At 37.8% G+C, this 22631-nt stretch overlaps 1 protein-coding gene across 2 annotated transcripts in view; it reads left to right on the top strand.

Annotated features, from left to right (window-relative positions):
• The window catches only part of DHX29 (DExH-box helicase 29), a 46006-nt gene extending 29841 nt beyond the window's left edge, over positions 1–16165 (top strand). Inside the window, exons 17-27 of one of the 2 annotated variants that reach the window (XR_005355510.1) lie at positions 488–572; positions 2465–2553; positions 3707–3835; positions 3926–4001; positions 4732–4956; positions 9253–9389; positions 9821–9914; positions 12550–12852; positions 13846–13922; positions 14924–15020; positions 15841–16165. Coding sequence is in view for 1 of the 2 variants with exons in the window: in XM_038530598.1 (XP_038386526.1) it covers positions 488–572; positions 2465–2553; positions 3707–3835; positions 3926–4001; positions 4732–4956; positions 9253–9389; positions 9821–9914; positions 12550–12852; positions 13791–13922; positions 14924–15020; positions 15841–15896 (1423 nt within the window). In the remaining variant the exon portion in view is untranslated. Of the gene's footprint in view, positions 1–487; positions 573–2464; positions 2554–3706; positions 3836–3925; positions 4002–4731; positions 4957–9252; positions 9390–9820; positions 9915–12549; positions 12853–13790; positions 13923–14923; positions 15021–15840 lie in introns of both variants that reach the window. The other variant, XM_038530598.1, reaches the window with a different exon arrangement.
• Positions 16166–22631: the final 6466 nt, after the last annotated feature.

Below are 22631 nucleotides of genomic sequence, written 5' to 3'. Positions count from 1 at the left end.
TGAAGTAAATTATTTACATTTCTATTCTAGCACTTAATGTACTAAAAATTTTAGGTATTCTGCTTTTGTTCTGTGTTCTTAATATGAGTAAGCAGAGGGAATCCTGTGGTTGAGAATAAGATGGTGACTCCCCTCCCCAACCCAGTGGACAGCGCCAAACCCTTACAGGTTGCATTTTATCATCCAGACATATGGAAGTGGCTGTTTAGTATATTTGTCCTGATACAGTTCATTACTGCTGTCACTGTTATCATATCCAAGCAGATTTTTAAAAATTCTTTAAACCCTATATTCCATATAAATTCGTCTTAAGTATTTTTTCTTTGATGAGTATATGTGGTTTCATTGTATCGTTTTCAGAGCTTTTGTGTTTAAAATTTTTCATAATAAAAAAATTTTTAATTGCTATTTGCAAATAAATTTTGTTATTCTTTGCAGTGTCTTCTAAAGAGAAACTCTTGCTAAGAACTATGATTTTAACTTTCAGATATAAAGTGATAGCTCTGCATTCTATTCTTTCAACTCAAGATCAAGCTGCAGCATTCACACTTCCTCCTCCTGGAGTCAGGAAGGTAAAATTCAGTGCAGCAAATTTATGTGTGATCTGAGAATATTTTGTGAAAATATTACGACTCTTTAGGGATGCCTATGTGGCACAGCAGTTGAGCGCCTGCCCTCGGCCCAGGGCGTGGTCCTGGAGACCCGGGATCGAGTCCCGCATCGGGCTCCCTGCATAGAGCCTGCTTCTCCCTCTGCCTGTGTCTCTGCCTCTCTCTCTGTGTCTCTCACGAATAAATAAAGAAAATCTTAAAAAAAAAAAAAAAAAAGTTACAACTCTTTAACATCAAAGACAGTTATTAAAATGTTATTAAGTGCCTTAGAGTGCATGGCAGACTCCAGATGCTCTGTAGATTAACATAATCAGAAACGAAACTAATAGTGAAATTTAAGTATTTGATTATTTATATTATGCATTATTAAAGATATAAGGCTTGGGTAGCCCAGGTGGCTCAGCGGTTTAGCACTGCCTTCAGCCCAGGGCATGATCCTGGAGACCCGGGATCGAGTCCCACGTCAGGCTCCCTGCATGGAGCCTGCTTCTCCTTCTGCCTGTGTCTCTGCCTCTCTCTCTCTGTCTCATGAATAATAAATAAAATCTTTAAAAAAAAAGATACAAGGCTTTTAGGGGAATGACAGTTTAAAAATGTGGCATGCATTTTGCTTGTGAAAAGAAGAATCACTACTTTTCCCATCCTTTTCATGAAGATGTTGGAGCTCAAGAGCTATGTAAATTCTGTGAGGATTCTTTGTTGTTCTCTAGGCTATTCATCCCTGATTAAACAGTCTCAGTATTTTCATGGTCTCCTCTGTTCAAGATTCTGAGTGAAGAGATGCTTGGCAGAGAGTTTCTCAAGAAGAGTTCAGGAGTTTTGAAGGGGATAAAAGAGCACAGTGTAGAGCCTGGGTTCTCACACTGCTCTGATTTGTAACATTTGGGCTTCCCCTAAGATGTAGTTTAAAGAAAAGAGTTCTACCTCTTTAAAAAAAAAAAAAAAAAAAAAAAGGAATACTGAGGTAGAAAGAACACTAGGTCCCATCTAAGTCTTAGAACCCGGATTATTATTTCCTTGGTCAAATGAATAAAACAAGTATTCACTACTGAAATACAGAGTTGAGATGGAGCAATACACAAGTGAACATTTGATGGAGAATTTCCTAAATATTTTACTTCCAAGGACTCAACAGAAAATGAAAAGACTGTAGTATTCAGCCACCACCATTAAGAATTTTAGAACTAGAAATGGATCTAAGAAATCATCTATTTCTACCTCCTAAGTTACAATAGAAGTATCTGAAGTCACCTGAAGTAAAATGACTTGGCTGAGGTCACAAAGCTAGTAAGTAGCAGAGCCAGGGCACCAAAGCACTTCTATCTTACTGATGTACTATTGTTTTCCCAGTAATTGTGAATGGTTGTGCTGAGCTGTCTCTGTTCTCTGACCCAGGCTTCTTAGTTCATTTTTAAGATGACTGACTAGAATTAGGAGAACAGTATTTTTGTTAGAATAAAAATCTGGGGCAGCCCGGGTGGCTCAGAGTTTTAGTGCCACCTTTGGCCCAGAGCCTGATCCTGGAGACCCGGGATTGAGTCCCATGTTGGGCTCCCTGCATGGAGCCTGCTTCTCCCTCCACCTGTGTCTCTGCCTCTCCCTCTCTCTCTCTCTCTGTGTCTCTCATGGATAAATAAAATCTATAAAAAAAAAAAAGTAAAAATCTATAACTGGCAGGCTAAGGTGATGAAAACTATAACAAGTTAAAATTACCCAGTAATAGCAAATAGATGGTGAATTTTTGTAAATAATTTTGAAATTCACTTTTTAAAATTCATCAGCTCAAACTAAAGTTTAAATGATGGGACGCTGTTGAAAGTTGTTAGCTAAATCTTTTGGCTTTTTATTTTCAGATTGTTTTAGCAACAAATATCGCAGAGACAGGTATCACTATTCCAGATGTTGTATTTGTAATTGATACCGGAAGAACAAAAGAAAATAAGTAAGTTTGAAAAGGGTTTGAGGTTCTTGTATTCTTAGGAGAAATCATAGAATCATAGGGGGAAAATCCCAAAAGTTCTAATTCTATTCAAAATAAAAAGTCTCAGAGAAACTGTTAAGAAACTTCAGAATAACCATGAGTAAATGTCAAGTTTCCTGTCATGAGTTTTCCCATAAGTAATGCCAGTGTACCACTCACTTGTAGAAAACTGCTCTGAAAAAGTTTTCAGAACATAATTTTTTGTAAATTTGTAAAATATATTTATAAAAACATTATTTATGAGATTATAACAAAGTATATGGGTTTTGGAATAAAAATTGGATTTAAATCTCTGATCTATAATGTTGAGTAAGTGATAATAAGACCAGTAAGTATAATCATCAATCCCCTCATGTAAATGGAGAAAATGAGTATTTTTCATAATTGGAAGTATCTGGTATAGTAATTGGCACTTTATAGGTAATCTTACCTGAATCTTAATAAAAAGATTACTATTTTATAAATAGTAATGTTTGTATTTTAATGTTTGTATTGCAAAAACAGACAGGACCACCTTGGTAGTCTCTCCCTGTATTGGGAAACTTTAGCAATATTGGCAATGCATATGACTGCTAAGAGGCATTAAACTCTTTCAAAGAAATCTTGTTGCATAATTGATAGGCATTTCATTAAAACACCTTCCATGGTCAGATTAATTTGGGATGGGATCCCTGGGTGGCGCAGCGGTTTGGCGCCTGCCTTTGGCCCAGGGCGCGATCCTGGAGACCCAGGATCGAATCCCACATCGGGCTCCCGGTGCATGGAGCCTGCTTCTCCCTCTGCCTGTGTCTCTGCCTCTCTCTCTCTCTCTGTGACTATCATAAATAAATAAAAATTAAAAAAAAAAAAAGATTAATTTGGGAAAGGGTAAATTAAGTTAAATAGGTTTTTCCCTTGTAGAGGTATCTAAAGCTTTTACTTTGATAGTATGAGATTTAATTTGTGAAGTGCTAAATTACTTAAATACAAAACATGACTTGAAAAATAGTGGTCCACAATTATGATAGATTTTTTTTAGCCTGTCTTCAATGTAATTTTAACAATCACCTATTTCCAGCTTTTTTCAGATTTTTATTTAAGTCCTTTGAACATTCTCTCCTAAAACTTTCTTCAGGTACCATGAAAGCAGTCAGATGAGTTCTTTGGTTGAGACGTTTGTCAGTAAAGCAAGTGCTCTGCAGCGCCAGGGAAGAGCTGGGAGGGTCCGAGATGGCTTCTGCTTCCGGATGTACACAAGAGAAAGGTATGACACTGCATTGGAAATAAAAGATACATCAGTCGTCATAGTGTGGCATTTCTGATAATAGGTGAAGTGTTTAATATTATTTTTCAGATTTGAAGGCTTTATGGACTATTCTGTCCCAGAAATCTTGCGTGTGCCTTTGGAGGAATTATGTCTTCATATTATGGTAATCCCACAGGGACTCAAATGCTATTTTCTCATTCTTTACTCCTTTCTAAAAAAGAAAAAAAAGACAGAAGACTTAAACTTCTCTTACCCTGTGTTTTCTACATTTTCAATGATTTTATTTACTCTTGAGTAAATACTCCCTCCCCCATCTTTTTATAAGTAACACACTGTGCTTAAATTCTACCACAGGCACTCACCCTTAATAGACTAACAGTAGGTCTCAACTGGGAATAATGTTGCTCACTAGGGGTCACTTGGCCATGTCTTCAGATATTTTGGTGCCAGAACTGGGGGGGGAGGAGGAGGCCATGCTACATGGGCATTTATAGGTAGAGGCCAGGGACTACCCCTAAACATTCTATATGGCACAGCACAGTCCCTTAAAGAATTATCTGGCCCAAAAGAACAATGCTGAGATTGAGAAACCCTGACCTAGACCAAGGGCTTCCTAGTCTGAAAGATCTATAATATCCTTCAGTTCTTAGATTTTGACTTTGCAAAAATCAGGAATGAAGAAACTAAAAATATGGACTAGAAGATCTCGTCCTCACGCCAATCCTTAACACACATACACAGTCTCTCACACGCTCCCAGTTATAAGAAAAAATAAGATAGCCTTACTCAGATACTTATGTCTCTTTGCTTAGAATTTAGTTCCAATTTGACCATCTCTTTGATCAATTCTTTCTAATAACATACTGATTTATCACTCTTTTTTTAATGTGCAGAAATGCAATCTTGGTTCTCCTGAAGATTTCCTCTCCAAAGCCTTAGATCCTCCTCAGCTTCAAGTAATCAGCAATGCAATGAATTTACTCCGAAAAATTGGAGCATGTGAATTAAATGAGCCTACACTGACACCACTGGGCCAACACCTTGCAGCTTTGCCTGTGAATGTCAAGATTGGCAAGATGCTCATATTTGGTGCCATATTTGGCTGCCTTGACCCAGTGGTAAGATGAATGTTGCTCTTCTTCACTTTAACTATCATTTGGGCTGAGAAATTACTAAGTTTGGAAATAATTTTTAACTTTTTATAGTTATATACAAGGTAATATTTATTCATTTCCTTAAGTATACTACCATAGGTACTATTTTGTAAATGGGTTTGGCTTGTCTAGACTTTTACTATCAAAAATCCCACTTGAAATATTTCATTGAATACATAGATTTTTTTTTCCCCCTTGAGAGATCAAGCAAGCTGGAGGGGGATGTGGACAGAAAGAGAAAATCTTAAGCAGGCATCACTTCCAGCACAGAGCCTGACCGGGGTTCCTATGACCCTGAGCTAAAATCAAGTGTCCAATGCTCAATCGACTGGCCACCCAGGCACCCCTTTATAGTAGATGATTCTTAGAAAGCTTTGAGCTCCACAGACTTTTCTATGAAGAATCAAACTCTTTCTTCTCTTTTTCTACATTGTCTCTCTCTCTGAGCCAGCAATTACTAGCATTTCTATTTTATCAAATTATTCAGAGTTAACTAATTTTGTGCCTCTTTCTGAATCTTGGGGCTCATATACCTGCATCATTTTAACTTTCCAGTATTACCAGTCTGTGGCCTTTTCTGGGACTACAAATCAGGCTGTTTAAAAATAGAATGAAGAGAGTGTAACATACTCTAGTCTGTTGCTCTAGTATTAGGAATACTCACTAAAATTGTGTTGAGTCCAAAAAATAACCTCTGTCCTGATAATTGATCTGAAAAACTTCAACAACCACAAATGGGTCATGAGGCACTCCAAATTATTTTTAAATTATTTAAAGAGCATTTCAGGCAATGGAAATTGAGTAGGTTAAAAGTCAAGATAGATGAGCTGTGGTTCTGGGATTGCTTCTAACTGTGTGACAAACTATAAATCCCTATACACAAACTCAGGTTTTTGTCTTTGATTCTGATGTGACCTCCTCAAAGATTGATAAACCCCTTGGCCAGACTTACCAAAAAAAAAAGAGAAAGGGCTCAAATAAGAGGAAAGATCACAACCAACACCGAAGAAATACAATTATAAAAACATACTATAAGCAACTATATGCCAACAAATTAGGCAACCTGGAAGAAATGGATGCATTCCTAGAGACATATAAACTACCAAAATTGAAACAAAGAAATAGAAAATCTGAACAGACCCCAAACCAGGAAGGATATTGAAGCAGTCCTCAAAAACCTCCCAACAAGAGTTCAGGGCCAGATGGCTTTCCAGGGGAATTCCACCAAACGTTTAAAGAATTAATATATATTCTGAAGCTACTTCAAAAACTAAAAGTGGAAGGAAAACTTCCAAACTCATTCTATGAAGCCAGTATCGCCAGTATCACCTTGATCCCCAAACCAGACAAAGACCCCACCAAAAAGGAGAATTATAGACCAATATTCCGGACAGACATGGATGCCAAAATCCTCACCAAAATACTAGCCAGTTAGGATCCAACAAGTACATTAAGAGGATCATTCACCACGACCAAGTGGGATTTATTCCTGGGCTGCAAGGGTGGTTCAGCATCTACAAATCAGTCAATGTGGTACACTACGTTAATAAAAGAAAGGACAAGAGCCATATGATCCTCTCAATAAATGCAGAAAAAGGATTTGACAAAGTACAGCATCTTTTTTTTTTTAAGAATTTGTTTATTCATGAGAGAGACAAAGGCAGAGACATAGGAAGAGGGAGAAGCAGGTTCCATGCAGAGAGCCCGATGCGAGACTTGATCCCAGGACCCTCAGATCACGCCCTGAGCCAAGGGCAGACGCTCAAACGCTGAGCCACCCAGGCATCTCTTTTTTTTTTTTTTTTTTTTTTTTTTTTTAAGAAGTACAGCATCTTTTCTTGATTAAAACTCTTCGTGGTGTAGGGATAGAGGGAACATACCTTAGAATCATAAAAGCCATCTACAAAGAGCCCATGGTGATTATCATTCTCAATGGGGAAAACAGAACTTTTCCCCTAACGTCAGGAACATGGCAGAGATGTCCACTACCACCACTGCTGTTCAATGTAGTACTAGAAGTCCTTGCCTCAGCAATCACACAAAAGAAATAAAAAAGCATCCAAATTGGCAAGAAGTCAACCTCTTACTCTGCATATGACCTGATACTCTATATGGAAAACCCAAAGACTCTACCTCAAAATTGTTAGAACTCATACAGGAGTTTAGCAGCATGGCAGGATATAAAATCAATGCACAGAAATCAGTCTTTTCTATACACTATCTATACACTTTTCTATACACAATACAATCAGCATTTCTATACACTAAGACAGAAGAAAGAGAAACTAAGGAGTCAGTCCCATTTACAGTTGCACCCAAAACCATAACCTAGGAATAAACCTATCCAAAGAGGCAAAAGATCTGTACTCAGAAAACTACAGAACACTTATGAAAGAAATTGAGGAAGACACAAAGACATAGGAAAACATTCCATGCTGGTGGATTGGAAGAACAAATATGTTAAAATATCTATGCTACCTAGAGGAATCTATACATTCAATGCAATCCCTATCAAAATACCATCAACTTACATCACAAAGTTGGAACAAATAATCCTAAAATTTGTATGGAACCAGAAAAGACCACAAATAGCCAAAGGAATATTGAAAAAACTAGAACTGATAGCATCACAATTCTAGACTTCAAGCTCTGTTACAAAGCTATAATCATCAAGACAGTATGGTACTAGCACAAAAACAGACACAAAGATCAATGGAACAGAATAGAGAACCCAGAAATGGACCCTCAACTCTGTGGTCAACTCATCTTCAACAAAGCAGGTCAACTCATCTTCAACAAAGCAGGAAAGAATATCCAGTGGAAAAAAGATGGTGTCTTCAACAAATGGTGTTGGGAAAATTGGGACAGACACATGGAGAAGAATGAAACTGGACCATTTCCTCACACCATACACAAAAATAGACTCAAAATGAATGAAAGACCTAAATGTGATACAGGAATCCATCAAAATCATAGAGGAGAACATAGGGAGCAACCTCTGTGACCTTGGCTGCAGCAACTTCTTGCTAGACACATCTCCAAAGGCAAGGGAAACAAGGAAAACAGGAACTATTAGGACTTCATCAGGATAAAACCTTTGGCACAGCAAAGGAAACAAGTTGACAAAGTCAAAGGACAGCCAACAGAATGGGAGAAGATAAAATGCTCAACATTACTCAGCATCAGGAAAATACAAATCTGGGAAGAGCCCAGATGTCTATGGACAGATGAATGAATAAAGAGGGGCAGCCCAGGTGGATCAGTGGTTTAGCGCCACCTTCAGCCCAGGGTATGATCCTGGAGACCTGGGATCAAGTTCCACCTCGGGCTCCCTACATGGAGCCTGCTTCTCTCTCTGCCTCTGTGTCTGCCTCTCTCTCTCACTCTGTCATGAATGAATGAATAAATAAATAAATTTTTTAAAAAAATGGATAAAGAAGATGTGATCTATACACAATGGAATACTACTCAGCCATCAAAAAAATGAAATCTTGCCATTTGCAGTGACGTGGATGGAACTAGAGGATATTATGCTAAGCGAAATAAGTTAGAGAAACAATTATATGATCTCACTCATGTATAGAATTTAAGAAACAAAACAGGATCATAAGAGAAGAAAAAATAAAATGAAATCAGAGGGGGACAAACCATAAGAGACTCTTAATCATAGGAAACAAACTGAGGGTCACTGGAGGGGATGGGTGTAGGAGGAGGAAGTATCTGGGTAATGAACATTAAGGAGGGCATGTGATGTAATAAGCACTGGGTATTATATAAGACTGATAAATCACTGACTTCCACCTCTGAAACCAATAATACATTATATGTTAATTAATTGAATTTAAATAAAATTAAGGGATGCCTGAATGGCTCAGCGGTTGAACAGCTGCCTTCATCTCAGGGCATGATCCCGGTGTCCAGGATTGAGTCCCACATTGGGCTCCTTGTGGGGAGCCTGCTTCTCCCTCTGCCTCTCTGTCTCTCATGAATAAATAAATAAAATCTTTTTAAATAATAATAAAAATGAAACATAATTTAAAAAGTAAGTAAGTATGGTCTAAAAGTGATATATTGTTAAAATTACACAAAATGAAGCCCAAAGTAACTAAAATGTTAGCTATTGCAGAACACAATAAAGGTATTGGAAAAGAACAAATATTCAACTTGAAAGTGGGATGGTTTTATGATGTGCTTTCTTTTACAAACCATCCTTCCATGTATACCTCTTTAATGATAAATGTTTTGGTTATTTATGGATAGGCAACACTAGCTGCAGTGATGACCGAGAAGTCTCCTTTTACTACACCGATTGGTCGGAAAGATGAGGCAGATCTTGCAAAATCAGCTTTGGCTATGGCTGATTCAGATCACCTGACGATCTACAACGCATACCTAGGGTAAAGAAATAATCTGGGTGTTGTCAATAAGTCAATGACCTGAGGTTATTTATTTTTAAAATGGTTTTGACTTTCATTAAAAAGATATATGTAAGATTTACATTCTAATTACTTTATCTGTCAAGGTATAATTACTTCAAAGATTCGTACTTTTATAGTCCTTTCTAAAATTCAAAAATCATGTACTTTGTATTGTACCTATATTATCTCATATTTGGAGTTAATAATTTGCTATTCTACACAAAAGAAAAATCTCAGTATCGCAGTGCATATTCTTAAATTCAATTAGTAGCTCCTACAACAATTAAGATTCCCCCTCTTTTTTTTTTAAGATCCCCCTCTTGAGTAACTAATTAAAGCTTACTTTAGTTAGTACCTCTGAGAGAGAGAGTTTGAAAACATGTTGAACTTTGGTCGTTTTATTTTCCTAGATGGAAGAAAGCACGGCAAGAAGGAGGCTATCGGTCTGAAATAGCATATTGCCGGAGGAACTTTCTGAATAGAACATCACTGTTAACCCTAGAGGTAAGTTTAAAACAGTTTCCTAATTCAGAGTCATAAGGTTGACTCATAGGGTTTGTTTGGTTTTTTAGAAAAAGAAATGCCTAGGATAGTGCTTGACACATAGTACAGATTTAATTTACTGAATTAAAAAATTTGGGGCAGCCTGGGTGGCTCAGTTGTTTAGCGCCACCTTCAGTCCCAGGGGGTGATCTTGGAGACCCAGGATCGAGTCCCACATCAGGCTCCCTGCATGGAACCTGCTTCTCCCTCTGCCTGTGTCTCTGCCTCTCTCTCTCTGTGTCTATGAATAAATAAATAAAATTTGTAATTTTTTGTTTGGTTGTTTCTCCCAATAGATAATTTTCTTGTATTACACAGTGATTTAAAATAACATTTAACAGTTTTAGATAATAATCATAAGATGCTTCCAAGGCTTGGAATCTAGTCATTTTTCCTTAGAGCCTTGATTCCTTTTAGTGAAATTATTTTTTATTTTCCTAAATATTAGGCCACCTACTTAGTTGGTAGCTACTTAGGTAGGATGATAGTTCTGGAAAGGCATCCAAGGCATCATACTGTACTGTGGCTGATGGTGACCAGATTTATAAATCTGACTTTTGGGACAGAAAATCTAATAGCTGTGCCCATCACTCAGATTTTTTTTAAGATTTTATTTATTCATGAAAGAGAGAGAGAGGCAGAGACACAGGCAGAGGGAGAAGCAGGCTCCATGCAGGGAGCCTGATCTGAGACTCAATCCCGGGTCTCCAGGATCACACCCTGAGCTGAAGGCGGCACTAAACCACTGAGCCACCTGGGCTGCCCCATCACTTAGATTTTGACTATTTTTGAGGACCAGAATTATTTCTTGGAGGAGAGAAAGTACAAATATAGTTAAAATATAAAGACAAGTGATAGCAAAAAGCAGAACTCCTCTGCAAATAATTAATGTTCACTGTGCATAGGAAATGGTGTGTAGTACACCATCTAAAGGCAACAGTTTTTACTACAGATATGCTATAAAAGTATTCAGAAAATAATGTATCTCACATAATTCCTCTATTCCGTGCCCATATTTTAAAAGGTTATTTTATTCCCATATAACTTAAACCATTTTTGTGTGTGTGTGATTGAAAATAAAGGCTGAGATGCAGCCCGGGTGGCTCAGCGGTTTAGCGCCGCCTTCAGCCCAGGACATGATCCTAGAGACCCGGGATCAAGTCCCTCGTCAGGCTCCCTGCATGGAGCCTGCTTCTCCCTCTACCTGTGTCTCTGCCTCTCTCTATCTCCTCTCTGTGTATTCTCATGAATAAATAAATAAAATCTTTAAAAAAAAAAAAAAAGAAAAAGAAAATAAAGGCTGAGAAAAGAGCAGGGACATCTCCAATATTGTCCTTCTACAAGTAGATAAAGGGATAAATTGAATAAACAGCTACCTCTGGACTAACTCACTGGGATTCAAGATGTACAGAGCTAAATCAACACTCCTTTGTCTCCACTTCCTTCCAACTGCCAAGTTGCCTCCTTCTTTCTGTGATCCTTTTCTTCACCTCCCCTGGACTGCAGTGTTTTCTATCTCTTCACCTACCCTGTGGTGTTGTGGCTCTTTGGCCTTTTCTCACCTGGAATCAAAGTCTCTTAAGCCCCAAACCAGAAACCTAAAGGAAATCCTAAATGTAAATGTCCCATTTAATTGCTTGCATCCTGTTTACTTTGAAAAATGCTCACCCTATAGGGGTGAAATCTTAAAGGGCTTAAGCCGATTGGTACCTAGTTCCTAAAGGTAGTTAAAGATTTTAGGCAATTTTTTTTTTTTTTTTTTTTTTTTAAGATTTTTATTTAGGGCGGCCCCGGTGGCTCAGCGGTTTAGCGCCACCTTTGGTCCAGGGCGGGATCCTGGAGACCCGGGATCAAGTCCCACGTCGGGCTCCCTGCATGGAGCCTGCTTCTCCCTCTGCTTGTATCTCTGCCTCTCTCTCTATCTCTAATAAATAAATAAAATATTTTTAAAAATATTAAAAAATAATTTTAAAATATTTTTATTTATTCATGAGCGACAGAGAGAGAGAGAGGCAGAGACACAGGCAGAGGGAGAAGCAGGCTCCATGCAGAGACCCCAATGTGGGACTCAATCCAGGATCACGCCCTGGGCCGAAGGTGGCGCTAAACCGCTGGGCCAACCAGGCGTCCCATAGGCAACTATTTTAGATTAAATGAAGGTGTAGGTGAGATTCCCAGAGGTGAACAAAGTGGACAAAGTATTTGCAGTCCAGGGTCAAGATTCCTCTCCAGTTCTTCCTCAGTGTTAGCCCTCTGTATGACTGTCTTCATTGAGTGGAGATAAGACCTACTACTGAAGTAACTAGATTAAGTGCAGATATGATATGTTCAGGCACACTTTTATTCCTCTCACATTTTTGAGATGTTTTATGACATCTAAAGTCTTGGGATATGGAAATAGGTAACTCTTCAGTCCTTGATTTACCAGGATCTTTTTTTCCTCCCTTGTTTTATTTGAGCTGTAGTTAACTAAATAATAATTTGGCATCCTATCAATTTTGATAGGAAACAGCAGTATAATATTTAGAGGGTTATTTGTCATGTTTCTATTTTAATCAGTAATGATCTTGTCTCTTCTTGACATAAACCAATCCAGGATGTAAAGCAGGAGTTAATGAAGTTGGTTAAGGCAGCAGGATTTTCATCATCCACAACATCTAATGACTGGGAAGAAAACAGAGCCTCACAGACCCTTCCCTTCCAAGAAATTGCCCTTCTTAAAGCTGTTCTGGCCGCTGGACTATATGACAACGTGGGGAAGATAATCTATACAAAGTCAGTTGATGTTACAGAAAAGTTGGCTTGCATTGTGGAGACAGCCCAAGGCAAAGCACAAGTACATCCATCCTCAGTAAATCGAGATTTGCAAACTTACGGATGGCTCTTATACCAGGAGAAGGTAAAGTGCTCATTCTTAATTCCACTATTCAGGGCATTTTTCTAGAAGTCAGTTGTAACAAGTTAGGGTGTCCCACAAGTATTATATCTGGTTCGCAAATTGAGCTATTTATTTCTGTACATATCTGAAATCTGTATGTGTATAGTTTCTCATAAAAAAAAAAGTCCTTTATTTCTTTCGCTTAAGGAAAGAAAAATATTAAGGTTTCCATTCTGACCATCATCTTTCCTACTTGAGATAAAGACAATTATAGCAAATAGATATTCTTTAGTAATGTGTCAGTTCCCAGAGATTTCACCAAAAGGTACTACCTCAACAGAGAACAAAGACATGTTATATGTGCATTCCAAATAAGGGGGATACGGAATTAGAACTTTATATGATCTGGCAACAGTTTGAGTCACAATGTAACCCAAGATAATTTAAAAGCAATTATTTAGAGATTACCATTTTAAAAAAAATCTTTTACAGCTTGCTGTAAAATAACAAGGATCCATAATTTCAAGCACTGGCTCATAAAACCATTAGCCTCTAATAAAACTTAAATGTAAAACATGACGAATTATTGACTAGGGGCCATAGCTGAATATTGGTCTAGAAACCAGACTCTATGAAACAGTTTTTTTTTTTTGCAGCTAATTTACAGCATTGGCATTATAAAATTGCTTGTTCATAGTTTCATTTATGTTCAAGGTATATAATTCACCCTTGCAATTAATGTTTTAAAGTGGCTTTTAATAGTGTAATTGCACAGATGGCAAATGTGATGATTATAAAGTTGGCAGACTATGCACATATGAGAATATAAAGGCAGCTTTACAAAACTTGTAGGAGTAAATTATAAAAAATGCTTACATGGAACATAAATGAATTTCTTAGATTTTTAGGCTGTGAAGTTTTTGTTGTTGTTTTTTTTTCCCCTCTTTATTCCTATGCAGGTAAGGTATACCCGAGTTTATCTGAGGGAAACTACCCTAATAACCCCTTTTCCAGTTTTGCTTTTTGGTGGTGATATCGAAGTTCAACACCGGGAACGTCTTCTTTCTGTTGATGGCTGGATCTATTTTCAGGTACGTGCTACCACTGCTCTCATAACATTAAAGTTTTCTACTTGCAGTACTATTGAGGCAGATTTTTAAAATTTTATTGGCATTTGCATAATTTCTTCCTATAATGTGACTTTTAAAGAGGGAGACTTCCTTATTTTATCTCACTTACATTGTTTTAAATCTGTTTAAATAGGATAATCAAATTATAGTGCTATTACAGATTGCATTTATTATCAGTAATAACTTGGCTATGTGTTGTGTACTTCAATAGTTAATTATACATGGACTATCCCAAATTTAATAACCTAATAACCTTATTATTAACTTCTGTAGTTTAAATAATTTTCTTAGTTTAAATTGTTATTGGCCAAGCAAGACTTAAACCTAGAACTATTAGATCCTCAAACTTAAGTTCCTTCTGCCAATTGTGCCACCTATAAGAAGACATAGACTGAGTGATAGCTTTTAATGAGTATGGTCAAGTTTTTCTCTGGAAAAATTAGACCAATCATCACTATGGGCAATAAGCTTATTTCTTTGTGACCCCATCAACACTGACCAGCTTAAACAGATCTAATACATTCTGTTACTGTATGCTATCATGATTTGTCTAAGACTGGAGAAGTAAACTTAAATACAACTTTAAAAATAGATGCAGCTGTCTCCAAGAGGACAAGGTGGTAGAAATCATCTAACTGGATTGTGGTCATGGTTGTACAACTGCATAAATATACTAAAAGTCACTGAATTGCACACTTACCTATGAGTATACTTTTAAGGTTAGTAAATTACATGTCATTAAGCTGTTAATTCCTTCCCCAAAATTGCAGTCTTTACTCCTGCAGAGTTATTGTAAGAGAAGCTACAGAGAGTAATTTGCCTCTATTTTTCTAATAACATTTTATATTAAAGTCAAGATGTGCTAAAGCAGATCATGAGGTATCATGCTTACCTTTATTTATTGAAACACATTCACACTCCCAGGAATTAACTTTGACCCATTTGTCATCTCCTCTCACCAGGCCCCTGTGAAAATAGCCGTAATTTTCAAGCAGCTTAGAGTTCTCATTGATTCTGTTTTAAGAAAAAAGCTTGAAAATCCTAAGATGTCCCTTGAAAGTAAGTATTTGATTATAATGTAAGTAGAAAACCACCTATTTTTAAACATTGGAGTATTATATTAGAGCACACTGAAGTCTTACAGTCCATGTGATTAAAAATTTTCATAAAATTTATTTTATGCTGAATTCTGTCAGACTCCCAGACAATGCCTTATTGTTCACATTCTAATTATCCTCCTGATTCTTTTACTCTTTCTTCTTCTCAGCTTCACTTCTAAACTTATGGCCATTTCACAGAAAAAAGGATGGTAAAACTGAGCATTGTAAACTTTGATTATAAGGGACTCTCTGTGAGGTTTCCAGCATGTAACAAAACCTCCTTAGCAAATACTGTAGCCTCTGTTGCTCTGTTTGTCAAAATAATTGGTGTTTGATACTTTTGTTGTGTAGAGAGATCTGTCACTTCCCTATTGACACCTCTCCAGGAGCCTTCCCTGTTAAGTTTTTGTTTCCTTTGGACTAAACATGGAGCAACTGATATCTGAGCCAGGTGAAAAGTTAGGAAACCCTGTCTTAAAGGAATTTTTAAAGAAATAATTCCTTATAAAGGACAGTAGTTACATCGCATCATCTCTGGGCTTTAGCCTACTTTTTGTCAAAGTAGGTATCAAATAATTATAACAATAATTAATAATATTTACAGGGCAACATATTCTATTTTGTGGACATCTGTAGATTTAGAGTGAATATTGCTAGTATTAGTATTGTATTCTAATTTAGAAGAATCTTTCAATGAAGAATGCTGTTCACATATGTATACATTGGGAATTCAGCCAGTGATGAATTTGTTGATGGGTTTTTTTTTTCCTTCCATTCAGATGACAAGATTCTGCAGATCATTACAGAACTGATAAAAACAGAGAATCATAATTGAAACTTCACATCATGCTCAACTGCTTTCAAAATTAAGATGAAGATATGGATACACACACAAAAAAAGATGAAGATATGGTCATGAAATTATGTGAAAATGGACCATCACTCAAGTATTTCAATACTTAAATGTTGGTATACTAGCCCTAACTTAAAGGTGGTGGAAAAAGCACATACTTTAAAAATGTGTAATTTTCTAGTTCCTTTTTAATGATAATTATTTGCAGTGTATTTAACCACTACATTTACAATAAATTCTTTGGTATCATCCATGCTTTATTCATCATTATGTGCCTCTGGGCAAGGCCTGTGTCTGTAGCCTCTGTAACTTAGGGTCTTGATTCCTATGTATACATACACCTTATCCTCTACCAGTCCTTCTCACCTGGAGAGTTTAGACCTCCATGACCAGAAGAGAAAATGAGCTCCAAAACCAGTTGTAATTAAATTTCTGTGAAAAGGAACAACTTTAGAAGTCAGTTTAATATTTGATAACCAAATAAAAACTTACATAAGTATTAATAATAGATACTACCTGTTTACTACACATTAAGATGTACTGCTAGAGAACAGGCAGGAATGGCTACTGCTAGTGATAACCTTGGGATGGACAGCTTACACCATTTTCCTCACTCCTAAGCTTTGGTATCAATGCCCTTAAACCATTTTTTATACCCATAATTAAGTTAGTAAATCAGGAACTTTGAGATAGTAAACTATGCTTAAATATTTTTCAGGGGCTTCAGTTGTTTCACTGACTGAGAATCTTTTCAAACTCCATTTTGATTACAGAGAGGAATTTTCCCCTCATTTCCAGCCAAAATTGTTGAGGAACTTCAGAAATAGTCCTGTGTAGACCAAATGGCAGGAATTCTATCTGAAGGAAAAAAGATGAGAATAGGAATCTAGCCCCAAACTGCTTGATTCTCATAACAGGTATTCAGTATTTGTTGATTAATAAATAAAAGAATCTGTAACTTTCACTTTGCAGGTAGAAGTAAAAATACTACTTAGCAGCAATCTCTAATTTTAACTTTCTGCCTACAGTGTGATAATGGAATTGAGAGCAAAGAGTCGACTATGATTGCAGTTTGGGGTCACTAGCTAATGCCATTAACAGAACTAGAGATGTCAGAGATCAAAGAGCTAGTTTGGGTGCTAGAGGAAGTTCAGTTTGTGATATGGAGAGAGAAATTGCGGAGTCCTGCAGCAGAACTAATGCTTCCCACCACCTCACGTATGTAAGCTGGTGCCCAGATGGCTTTTATGTATTCAGTCATTTACTCCTCAGAACAACCCTGAGTAGGCAGTACATTGTCCCCACTGTTCAAATGAGGAAACTAAGGCACAAGTGAAATAACTTGCCCAGATCAAAGTGGCAGAGGTGCGATGGCTCTAGAACCATATGAAAATTTCTGAAATATAACAATATCATTATTCCTTTGAAATTGTCAAATAGTGGCATCAGGATTAGGGCCATCGGGTTAGAATCTTCCACAGAGATGTCATACTTAAAGGTGTGGGAGTGGAGATAAGCACCAAAGGAGAGAGCAGATAAAAGACAACTGAAATTAAAATCTTGCAGAATGCCCTATTTCAAAGTCTATTCACTCCTATCTCCTCAGCTGTTACTCCCACCCAGGCCATGATCTTTCACCTACGTCACTGTAGTAATCTCCAAACTATGCTCTCCCCTTCCTATTCCTCTGTAAACCATTCTTCTCTATTAAGAATGAGCTTTTTAATTTTTTTTTTTATTTTTCACATTTTAATTCCAGTATAGTTAACATACAGTGTTGTTTTAGTTTCAGGGATATACAATATAGTGACTCGACAGCTCTATACATTACTCAATGTTCATCATGACAAGTACACTCCTTAATCCCCATCACTTATTTCACCCCTTCCCTGACCCACCTCCCCTGTGGTAACCATCAGTTTGCTCTCTACAGTTAAGAATCTATTCTGCTTGGTCTCTTTTTTCCCTTGTCCATTTGTGTGGTTCCTTTAATTCCCCATGAGTGAAATCACATGGTATTTGTCTTTCTCTGAATTATTTCAGTCAGCATAATACCCTCTGGTTCCATCCATCTTGTTGCAAATGGCAAGATTTCATTCCTTTATAGCTGAGTAATACCCCTGAGTAATACCCCATTGTATACATCTATATTACATCTTTGTAAGAATGATCTTTTAAAATATGCCTATCGCTTAGATGATTTAAACCCTTTCTGGTCTCCCAGGGCCTTTAAAATATAAACTTCTAACCATGACCTACGAAGTTCTGTTCCTCACTACCCTCCAACTTCCTTTCCTCCTCTCCCAGATTTCTTACAGTGCCCCAGCTACACCAGGCTCCTTTTGAATCCTAGAAGATTCCAAGTGGCTTTTTAAACATTTGCACATGCTATTCTCTGCCATAAAGTACTGCTTGTGTTCTTTACCAGAGACCTTACCCTGCATCAATGCTGTCTCCACAGACCACCCTACTGATTTCCTCACTGACCAACCTCCCTGAAGTACATGTGCCCTTTTAATTATTATTACAACAGAGTACTTTTCTCAACATGTAACATCTGCTTTCTGACTTCTCCCACTAGACCATCTGCTGCACCACTGTTTTACTCACTAACGTAGACTGAGCACAGTCCCTGGTACATACGGGCATTCAGTCAATGTCTGCTGAATGAATGCATAATGTGTGAGGGAACGGAGAACAAGGAAGGAGTATATCAAATATGACTGCAGTTTCTTGTGGATGTCTGAGTTTCTGGAAGCAAGAGTATTGTCAACAAATGTTATGGACTAAGAAAGACTACAATATAAAGAGATCAACCTTTAGAGAGCCGATGAATTAAGGGTGACAAAGAAGGACACGGTCACAGGTCCCACAGCCACCCATACATTTGAAGATTGACTAGAACTCGCAGGACTCAGAGGCTATAGTTGATTATAGAGAAAGGATACACAACAGAATGAACAAGGGAAGACAACACATCACATAGAATCTGGAGGAATCTACACACAGGCTTCCTACACACGTACAGTCTTTCTGCCCAGAGAAGCCCAGTTGAGATGCAGTCCACAAGTATTTTCCTGGAGGCTTGTCATGTAGGCACAAAGACCAAAATCATAACTATCAAACTTCCAGACTCCCAGAAGGAAAGCAGGTATGAAGTGCCCCCAAGCAGGCAAAACAGTATTATCTGAAAAACATGGAACTTTTCAAAAGCCAAGTGGTCAGGCTCCAGCCAAGAGCCAACCCTGCAAGCAGGCCCTTCTCAAGATAGCAACCAGATGTCTGCTACATAAACTCTCCTACACACACCCAAAGCCTAATTTTTAGAGAATGAATACAAACTAAAAGGTCGGTGCACCAGATGAAGAGTACTCTATAGAAGTGATGAGGAAACAAAACCTAAGAGGTTGAAGAATGAGATACTTTAGGATGGGAAGAGCTCCACTGACTTCTAGACAAAAGAGAGAGAGGTAGAGACACAGAGGGAGAAGCAGGCTCCACACAAGAAGCCCAATGTGGGACTCGATCCCGGGACCCCAGGATCACACCCTGAGCCAAAGGCAGATGCTTAAACGCTGAGCCACCCAGGAATCCCTGTGACTTCTAGACAAAATAGAAATAACCAGCGGACCATAAGAATAATATTAGCCTCAGGGGTGCTGACAATTAGTTTCAGCAATATTTTTTTGGACCAATCTCCCCAGGCAAGGGAAACAAAAGCTGAAACAAACAAATGAGATTACATCAAATGAAAAATCTTTTAAACAATGAAAGAAACCAATAACACAATAAAAAGACAACGTAATGAATGGAAGAAGATATTGGCAAATCATACATCTGATAAAGGGTTAGTATCCAAACAATAGACGTTTTTCTAGAAAACAGACATCCGGATGGCCAGCAGACTCATGAAAAGATGCTCAACATCACTAGTTACTGCAGAAGTGCAAGTCAAAACCACCACAAGGTATCACTTCACACCCATCAGATTGGCTATTATCAAACAGATAAAAAATAAGTGTTGGCAATGACATAGAGAAAAGGGAGTTGGGAGGGCAAGTGAAATAGGGGAAAGGGTTTAAGAGGTAAAAACTTATGGTTATAAATGTCAAGAAAATACAATGTAAAGCATACGGAATACAGTCAATAATTAAGATTTTATTTATTTGACAGAGAGCACAAGCAGGGGAAGGGCAAAGAAAGAGGGAGAAGCAGATTCCCCACTGAACAGGACCCTGGGATCATGACCTGAGCCAAAGGCAGACACTTACCCAACTGAGGCACCCACGCAGCCCATGTAACAACTTTGTACAGTGACAGATGGTAAAATACTTTTTTACAGGGTCATTTCATAATGTATAAAAATATCAAGTCACTAGGATAAACACCTGAAACTAGTAGGATATAGCATATTAATTATACTTCAATTAAAAAACTGTGCATGTATAGTCACAACAGCATGATTCACAAAAGCCAGAAAGTGTGAACAATTCATGTCTATCAGGCAGTGAATGAATTTTAAAAGTGTCAATATACTATATCCGTACAGTGGAATATAATTTGGCCATAAAAAGAAATAAGGTACTAAATGCATACTAAAACGTGGATGAACCATAGAAATAAGCTTAATGAAAGAAGCCAGTCACAAAAGACCACGTATCATATGATTCTATTTATACGAAATGCCCAGAATAGGCAAATTCATAAAAACAGAAATAACATTAGTGGTTTCCAGAGGCTGGGGTATAAAGGCGAATGGTGTTTCCTTCTGGGGAGATGAAAATGTTCCCAAATTAGATTGTGATGGTAGTTACACAACTCTGAAAACCACTGAATCATACACTTCAACAGGGTGAATTTGTAGGTTTTAGTCAATATGGTTTTTGCATTTATGTGTAATTTGTACCATTTTAAGGAAGAATAAGTAACAGTCATAAAGGATGAATTAAGGGTAGAAAAAAGGCAAGAAGATTGGTCAGAAAGGAACTACACTGCCATTCTTTCAATAAACACTTACTGAGCATTCAGTGCCAGGCACTGAACCATCAAGTGTTCAGCATATTTACTAAGCACTTCCATAGACTGTGGTAGGTCTTGGCCATAGAGCGGTAAAAAAAAACGGGGGGATGAAAATCTCTTCCTTCATGGATTCTGATAAAGGAAGACAGATGATAAACCAGTAAAATCAACAGCTTGTTGATTTTCAGATGATATGGACAGAGAAGAGATGGGAGTGCAGTGATGGAAAGTAGAGAGGAAGGGTTTCAGTTTTTTAGAGTGTGGTCAGGGAAGCCTTCCTGAGACAGTGACAGAGCAAAGCCCTGAAAAAGGTAAGGTAAGTAGCCATGATGATAGGGTTGATGAAAATTTCCAGTAGAGGAAACTTCTAGTGCAAGAAAATAAGCCAGTGGAGTGCAGGTTTGGGAGTGAAAATCTGGAGTCTCAGCCTTGCACTATTTATTCTCAAAAGAATCAAAGCCCAAAAAGTACACGTCAAACACCTAAAAGAATGAATTGGGTTTGAAAAGTAGAGGCAAAAGTTGAACAAGAACTAGGACATTAAGGAGAAGGCCATGGGACGCCTGGGTAGCTCAGAGGTTGAGCGTCTGTCTTCCGCTCAGGGCATGATCCTGGAGCTCCTGGATTGAGTCTCACATCGGGCTCCCTGCATGGAGCCTGCTTCTCCCTCTGCTTGTGTCTCTGCCTCTCTCTCTGCATCTCTCATGAATAAATAAAATCTTAAAAAAGAAGAAGAAGGCCAAAACCACTCAGAACAAGGAAAAGTTAGAATGAATTTACAAAATATTGTCAGAGAAGCATCTACCTCTGAGTGATCACAAAGTACTTTTGGTCTTCACCCACCAGTAGAATGTTATCCCATGACCAAGAATGAAGCCACATAATCCTACTCTGACAGTGCTGAGGGTGTCGATTGATTAAAGGAGCTCAGAGTCCACCTTAAATTTCCCACACAGCCAACAAGCAGGTGTTAACAAAAAAAAAAAAAAAAGTGTCACAGAAACTTTCTTCTTCCACAACTTCAATCTTCTGTTAACATTCCCAAAAGGAAAAGGTGAAGGGATACTCCTTATAGAACATTTAATGAAAAGAAGAGTACTGAAGGTCTATTAAAGAGGAGAGAATGGAAAGCGAAGAAGGTAAGCCTCCCATCTGACCCCAGCACCTAACTGGCTCACAGGTACTGCAAGGCGGCTTTACTCTCCTGTTCCTTCCAAGTCAATGCCTCCCACTCAGCTCCAGAGGGCGCGACTATTCTGACTTCTATCACCATCAGTTTTGCCTTTTAACTCCAGTGTTTTAAGTCTTCTTAGATATGGATGGAGTTAAGTATACTATCTTGCTATGTGTTTTCTAGCTGTCCTATCAGCTCTTGGTTCCTTTTCCCACTTATCCTGATCTCATTTGCATTAATCAAGTATTTTTCTTATTCCATGTATCTACTCTATTAACTTAAACTGTTTTATATTATTCTTTTAGTGATTACCCTAGAGTAGTGTAGTGCACTAAAATTCTACACTGCAATGTGGCAGCCACTAGCCACGTGTGGTTACTGAGCACTTGAATATGGCTAATGTGGCTAAGGAACTAATTTTTTTTTTAAGATTTTATTTATTCACGAGAGGCACACAGAGAGAGAGGCAGAGACACAGTCAGAGGGAGAAGCAGGCTCCATACAGGGAGCCCAACGTGGGACTC

The sequence above is a fragment of the Canis lupus genome, chromosome 2, assembly GCF_011100685.1.
Source record: "Canis lupus familiaris isolate Mischka breed German Shepherd chromosome 2, alternate assembly UU_Cfam_GSD_1.0, whole genome shotgun sequence".
Taxonomy (NCBI): Eukaryota; Metazoa; Chordata; class Mammalia; order Carnivora; family Canidae; genus Canis; species Canis lupus.
The sequence above is the reverse complement of the archived record's forward strand: the minus strand, read 5'-3'. Positions and strand labels throughout refer to the sequence as shown.